The 7928-nt window shown below is 40.5% G+C and overlaps 1 protein-coding gene across 1 annotated transcript; it reads right to left on the bottom strand.

Moving 5' to 3' along the window:
• Positions 1–306: 306 nt before the first annotated feature.
• Positions 307–7281, bottom strand: rcn1 (reticulocalbin 1, EF-hand calcium binding domain). The gene is made up of 6 exons (XM_080884447.1): positions 6783–7281; positions 4858–5051; positions 4557–4735; positions 2520–2580; positions 1697–1896; positions 307–1339 (listed from the first exon to the last, which is right to left on the bottom strand). The coding sequence occupies exons 1-6, from the start codon at positions 7001–7003 to the stop codon at positions 1232–1234; spliced, it is 963 nt and encodes a 320-aa protein (XP_080740573.1). The 5' UTR covers positions 7004–7281; the 3' UTR covers positions 307–1231.
• Between the last annotated feature and the right edge of the window lie 647 nt (positions 7282–7928).

Consider the following 7928-nt stretch of genomic DNA (forward strand, 5'->3'; position numbering starts at 1 on the left):
AAATTATGCAACTTGGGATTGGGATACATCAAGACAGGGAAAACATTAAAGATTTTTTTTTAAAAGGTGTGTGTAAGAGTGAGCGTGGGTGTGTGGGGGGATTGAGCAACAGTGTCCTGATCATTTACTGACATTTATTTTCACACACACACACACACACACACACACACACACTACATTGTTCTAATAATAATAATAATAATAATAATGATAATAATAATAATCCAGGTTGATAGGTACAATGCCAAGACAAGGAATAAGTCTTTGGAGTGAGGTAAAAGTAAGCAAGAACTTACTCGTGAGAAATCAAGGAAGGGAGACTTTATTTCCACCCATTACATATTCAGTAGGCCTTAGCCTAATTGACCTTAAAATCAGACAGTTGTAAACAGATAAAGTTAAAAATGAAACATCAAAAAGTGAAAATGTGAACACTGAGCACACAGTTGGCCTTACGTATACCAATAAATACATTTCAAACTAAATGTGAAGAAACATTTTTTTCACAGGCTACACTAAAACCAAATGCGTGCAAAAACCATGCCATTAAACATCAGTAATCAACAATTCTTAAAATACTTAAAGGATATAAAAAGTCTTTAGTTAACAGGACAATAAAACTGTAAACAAACAAACGAAAAAACTAAATTTGTGTTGTCTGTTTTTCTGAAAAGGAAAAGACCTTTAGTAGAACACTATATTCCTCTCAAACCTAAAGTTCAGAAGCAATTTAATAAATAAATAAATTCAGAACAAACGTTCTGAGCTGTGGTTTCACATTAGCATCAAAAATTGTTCCCATGTCTGACAATACTAAGCTTTGACAAGTTTTGTTACAGACTATCTACACAAATCTCTGAGGCAATGAATCTGGCGATTCGGCTGGAAGGCACCATTGTTGGAAAGTAAGTCCACGGGGTCTGGCTTTGCTCCTGAATGTCAGAAGCACAACATCGATACGAAGACTGAAACAGACCCACAGAGTTAGTGGTAGGATCGACACTCGTGCGTCCTCTCATTTGGTACAATGTTGGTTTGAAGTCTAACAAACTGACATCTGTCCCACTCTTACTGTCACTGTGTGTGATTGTGTCTTTGTAGACCAGCGCTCCACACACACACACACACACACACACACACACACACACACACACACACACACACACACACACACACACACACACACACACACACACACACACACACACACACACGAAGCTGCAGTGAGAGCTCAGAGCTCGTCGTGGTTCCTGGTGAGGTCTTCTCCATAGTTAGTAGCCTGACTTCCCACAAACATGTTCCAGTTCTCGAGGATCTCCTCTTTAGTCAGCATCTGATCCTGATAAGGGAGATAGAACGTGTGAAATATGATGATTAAAAAAGCTCTTATTTAAATGTAAACAAAAACACTCTCCCGAAAGCAAAAAAACACTCAAGTGAAGAATTCTGCTGTGAACTGAAAATACACAAATACGAAATACACCAATAAAGAAAATTAACTTGTTTGCATGCCGTCTCTGTGCCTGCACTCTGGCGGCCCGTCCAGATCGTACACTTACTTTTGCCCTCTGTCGGCTAGGACGGGTTCCAGCTCGTACCCGGTGACTCTAATGAACCCTGTGTTGACAAGCTCTCACATCCACAAGGGCACAAGCAATAGATATGAAACCATATCAACATAGCTCTAACAGTATACCTTGTCCTGATCAGACTCGTACACCAGATGTCTGGCCTCCGCCTGTGCATGATCATAGTCCTGTGGCATGATCCAGTGACGGATTTCATCCTGGTCCATTTTTCCATCTTTGTTCAAGTCTCGGAAGTCAGAGAACTGTTCCCTCTCAGTCTTGACCCACTCTGGTTCTGGACCACCATCCTCATGTGCAAACATGTCCGCTGAAACCCAAAGAAATGATGAAAGAACATTTGAATAAGACATTTCGACATTTTTTTAGTTTGCATTTAAAGAGAACACACAATTTACACCTTAAATACACTCCTGGTATAAATTCCTACAGAAATGGCATACACACAATGTACACTATTTCACATGCAAGCTTTCCAAAGCAAACACCAATGACACTGAAGCTCTGAACCCTAACATCCATCTATAGTGGAGGTGAAGTTTAAGTCCTGTTATTTCGGCAGAGTTGTCATTTCAGTGCACTGATAGAAAAATCATCAACACTAAATGATTCATAATTAAAGAACTGTGCACACATAATGCTATCAAGAGGACATGTACATATTTCGTATTTCTAAAAAGAGCTGAAAAGTTCCTGCAAACTCCTGCAACACTTTAAAATCCACTTTTTCCAGTGATTAGGGGATTGAGGCAAATTGTTGAAATATTATATTATGCTCCTTATTCACATTCCTGTTCGTCTTTGTATGCTTCAAATTGTCAGTGTGTGTTTTAAAAACACTGAGTGGTATATTGTTAGGTTCTAAGTAGATGTTTGAGTGCTAACGGGTTTTTATTTTTTTACCAATTGCTTTCAATTTTTGAATTAACTCACCGATATACTCGTCCTCATCCACATGCCCGTCACTGTTCCTGTCAATGTCCTCCAAGGTTTCCTGCATAGAGAATGAGTTAATAATATCATTAAAGGAAGACACAAGGGTCCGTCAACTATAGAGGAACTTTCACTTTGAGTAATAGAAGAGAAACGTGCAGCCCTGGGGTGGAAAAGTGAATTTATAAGATTCTGCTCACAGCTGGGCCGGCAGAGTGACACAACAATACAGGACTACTGATGAGTTGCACTCAACAATGATTTACCCTTTTCAGCAAACACTTGGTTCCACTAGATTTATCTGTAACATACTGGATCTGACAGTATGTGAATTTGGCTAACTGGTTAATTAAAGGGAAGGGAGTTTAAGTATCTCAGGGTTTTGTTCGTGTGGGGGTGGCACTTGTAGTGATGTGGATGCTGTAGTGATCTGAACATGAAAGCAAAGCTGTCAGTTTGGTTCCTACTCTTACTTATGGTCACGAACTTTGGGTAGCAACCGAGAGAATGAAATCTTGGATACATGATGCAGAGACTATTTTCTTCCAAACGGTGTTCGGGGTCCCCTTTACAGACAGGGCAAGCAGCTTGGCTGTTCTGGAGTTACTTAGATTAGAGCTGCTACTCCTACATCTGTGCAGGGTCAGCAAAAAGAGATTTTTCTCCAGTGTAGATCTTTAGAAACACTGAAAGGGTAAGATGTTCTCCGTTTTATAAGGATGCAAAAAGGACACGACAATTCACAGCAGTATAATCGGTATCATAATTAAAACCTATGTTCTGCTATAAAATCTTGTCTTTGCTTGGAAAATAACATAATGGGTTCAGCAATGAACTAAAGCATTTTATATGAGCTTTCTTTCACATCAAACAGTTTCAGATCACTAAAACTGACCCTTTCGTAACTCTTTTTAGGTTGAAATTCAGAAATTCTCTTAATGGTGTGTTAAAAGGAAGAAATAAAGACCTACATAAACACCACCACATACATCCAAGTTTTGCTTCCTGACTAGTTTTCCTAAATTCCTAATCAATAACTATGCCTCCTTGATTATTCACATCTCTCTGACTTAACTACGACCGGTTCTGTTCTGTTTTCTTTGGCCAAATACATGTGAATGCTCATGGAAAGTGTTACGCTTCAGAATGAAAGATTTCTCGTCTGCCAAATTTAATCTACTATTCTTAAGGACTGGTATTGTTCCACGTTTGCAGTGTGCAGGAGCTCTCTGGTGCCAATAGTAGATGGCAGCAACACAAGCAGTTTGAAGGTAGAAATGTGAAGTGTGTGTAGGGTTCCAGTTGGCGCTTACCAACTTCACGTTCCTCCCTGATCCTGCACAGCAATCTCCTTCAGTTATTGTTCACGCTAGCCTACAGCCACATCCTTTCTAATGTTTTTCCTATGATCGCATGTACCATCAGTTACTCATTCGTTTGCATAGTTTTAGAAAGATCAGTGTTTCTGAAAAATTCATTGTAAGTATAAAGTATGAATGTATAAAGTATGAATGCAGCATGTATGTATGTGTAACTATCATGTTAGCTCTAGCCAGATTCACCACAATCAGTGAAGACACCCCTGGCTGAACAGTTCTTTGGTAACATTCAGCAACATCATAAAAATGAGAGATTAATAATTAACTCTGTCAAATGGGTAGTACAAATTTTATGAACAGAGCAGCATAGTGCATCACTGCTAACATTCGCCACCCCACATTCCACGAAGCCGAATTTATATTTAAAGATTGAGTTTTAAATGGGACGGTCGGTTTGTCCCACTGGACCTGTTCCCAAAAAAATATATAGGAACTCAATCATTTCTGGGCCAAGTTAAAATTTCATTAGGAGGTTATTCAAATGTAGCACATTTATTTAAGTAGCGAGATCAAACACATGGAACAGAAACTCAAAACTCTTGGAATTAAATCATATTTCTTATTAGGCAGACGTGCTCTTACTTTTGGGAACGTCACTTCTTTCAGGTCTGACGTGCGTACTCCTTACTTAAAGATCATGTGAACACAAAGGGCTTACCAGAACCACAATATCCTTCATGTGTTCGAACTCCTCAGGGTGGAGGAAGGCTGTGAACTCTTCTCTGTCTGCTGCCAGGTCCCTGTTCAGATCAGCTGCTTTAAACCTCCTCTCATCACGAGGGAGCATCTTCTTGAAGCTGAACTGGTCCGTGGCATCTTCAAATTCTTCCGGGTTGGCTAAGAGGGTGAAAAAAAAAAGATGAATAAAAAATGAATCAGGTTTAATAGCCATGTAATACTTTAATACTAAAAAAAAATAAAAAAAATACACCATGTGTCTTGAACTAGTGAGCCCATACCGAGGTAGTATCCATATGTGGCTTGTTTGTACTCATCCCAGGAAATCTTATTGTCCTTATTCAGGTCATAATCAGTCCACACCTTGGCTACATTCTCATACACATAACGCTTCTGGACGCGCTTTATCCAAGCCTTGAGTTCAGCTGTGGTGATGTAGCCGTCTGCATCGCTGTCTATTCGGTCCACAATTTTTCTGTTGGGCAGGGGAAAAGACCGATATTAGTGGTATATTAACTAGATCTTATAGGCATATATAGGCAACATACAGTGTTGTGCAAAAATACTGACTCAGCCCCTCATTTCTTTATATTTTGGTTGAAAATATTTATTTATTGAAATGTGCAGAGATTTGCTGAAATTCAATATAGAAGGCAAAAATTGAGGTTTTACAATTTAAGAAGTTTAAAAGTCAGTATTCGGTATGGCAGTGTTTATTCTTCTTTAAGTAGGCTTCAGGGCCAATTCTCCAGGCTTCTTGAAGAACAGTCAAAGCTCTTATTTGGATGTTGGCTGCTTTTTGTAGCGTTCTCTGTCAAGATGATCTCACACAGCTTCAGTAGTGTTGAAGTCCGGGCTCTGGGGAGACCAGTCCATGACTGATAATGTTAATGTGTGTTTTTCAGTCCAGGTATGCTTTAACCGCACTGTCATTGTGTTTGGGATCATTGCTATACTGAAAAATGAAGTCTTGCTGATAGGATGCTTTTCAGATGGTATTAGATGGTGGATCAAAACCTAATGGTATTTTTCTGCATCAGTAATTCTGTCAAGTTTGACAAGGTCCCCAACACCACCGGCTGAAATGCAAATGCAAACCCTGACCCTCTAGTCCTGCGTCAAGTCTTCGGTTGATTTTTGTCCTTTTTCTTAAGAACATAGGTTTCAGATACCGTTCATCTGCTGTAATTAGTCCTTTACAGGCCTGCTACTTCCTTTTTATTGTTCACAGATTGTCCACTTCGTGCTTTCTAACGCTTGAATGATTCACATTAGTGTTAAGTGATTAAACAAACAAACAGACAAAAATAAAAATGAAAATGAAAATAAAGGAATGGACTAAAAATTGGGGGGGGGGGGGGGGGGGGATGACAAAACAGATGTTCAAAGAAAAACTTTGAAAACCAATTAAATGTAAGAAGGAAAGTATAAAAGTAAAATATAGAGTGACCGAAGACTTTAGTAATGAGATACTGATTAATGACAGGCTGGATTAATAATTAATAAATAATTAATTTCCTACAGGTAATGTGGATTCATGGAAAGGATTTCTGAGGGAGGGGCAGGCAAACCCAGGTTAGAAAGCTAAAAACTGCAGTGCATCTGTGGTGTATTCTTAGACCTGGGCTGCCACGTTGTGATATTACAGGGGTCCTCCCTCTTTCAAGACAACAAGCAGGAGTTTTATGGACTAACTTGCGTCACATGGTGCCAACTTGTCACTGCAGCAGTGGCAGAAGAAAAAAAAAAAAAAAACGTTTAATACTTGAAGAATCCTGCCAACAGAACCAAGTGGCACACTGAGCGTGCCCTGCAGTTTTGTACAGAATACCTACATGCAGAACTTCGGCCATTAAACTTTCCTTAAACTTCACCCCCATAAATGAATCTTTAATGAGTATTTGTAATTAAGATTTCTGCAGACTATTAAGTGTACAGTGTGTGCAAACAGTATGGGTGCCATAATAAAGCAGGAGTGCTTTCACAGGCACATGTTCCCATGTTTTTAAATGTTTAGTGTTCTTAGTCTGAACAGTTACACGAAACGGGCTTCAGCGGCAGAGTGTGTGATTTAAAACAAACAAACAAACAAACAAACACAAAAGCTCCAACCTGTCCTTCGAAATCCCACCAAGCCTGTCACTAACTTCACTTTCAGATACCAAAAATCAGCTTATGTGGCAGAGTGCTGGTAGCATTTCCTTACCCGAGCTTGTCCTTGCTCTCTTCAGGGGTGAGCTGATCAAATGTTTTGGCCTCCTCTTTGCCCAGAAAGGCCTCATGGTCATACTGGAAGCTCTTATTGTCTTCGTGGGCTTGCCTGCTTAGCTCTGGCTCATGATGAACTCTCTCTTTTCTCAGCGTCGGCTTGGTCTGCGCCACAGCGGCGCAGAGGAGCACAGCGCACACGAAGCTGAAGCCGGCCATCAGTCGGGGTTCAAGCTGACTTCTCTCAGAGGGCACAGCGATCTCCGAAACGGGCCTACAACACCACAACACACAATGATCAAGCGGCTGTGTAGCTCCTTTCACTGCTGGACCGCTAAACGCCGACTTTTTGTCCTGTCTTCAGCGGCGGAGCGCAACAATGTTGCAGCAATGTTCAAACACCCTCAAAACGCAACCTGCGCCCGCAAACAGGTCCTCTCTGAACACCTACACTCCTCCCCGGTTTAGTCAATCCTGTCCCTTATCCCAATGAAAGGGATGCAACCAAACAGGGATTTCCTGCCGCCTTACGTACAGCCATTCACAGACTCCGTTTGATTCAGGCCCCAGCCTCAACCACTGCCAGAATATCCCCCATTGGTCCACGGGATGTCGGTAACACGAGAGGGATTCCGGCGCCACGTTGCAAGCTGACGAACGACCAGAGCAGGAGAATCAACGTGGGTCAGCGAGCAACCAGTGAGAACGGGAGTAACACACACAGTTTTAGGGAACTATTTAAGTGTTTTCTGCCAACTTGTAATAAGGTGTATTTGAAATGAAAAGGCTGTGTGCACACAGCTACGCTGATGTACAGGGATATAAATAAACCATTGCTGTCTAAAAAATCATCAGTCACAAGTATGCAGCTCGCTGCTTCAGTGTAAAACGTTTAAGGTAAAACATGCTGGAACTGATTTCAGTGTTTGATGTTTGTTTGAGGGTAAAGTTCCTTGAATCCGTAAAGTATGCAATACTATAGTATTATACGAGTACTGCTTACTGGATTTAGATGGATTATTCTATATGTTAGTTGCTATAGAACTGAATGAATAACTGTGGCATCATGACACAGTTAAAGTCTTGCTAAGATAACAGCTGTGGAATATCTTTGAATGTGTCTATGTGCGTGTATGTGTGTTAG

This window comes from Rhamphochromis sp. 'chilingali' (assembly GCF_963969265.1).
Source record: "Rhamphochromis sp. 'chilingali' genome assembly, chromosome: 6".
NCBI lineage: Eukaryota > Metazoa > Chordata > Actinopteri > Cichliformes > Cichlidae > Rhamphochromis > Rhamphochromis sp. 'chilingali'.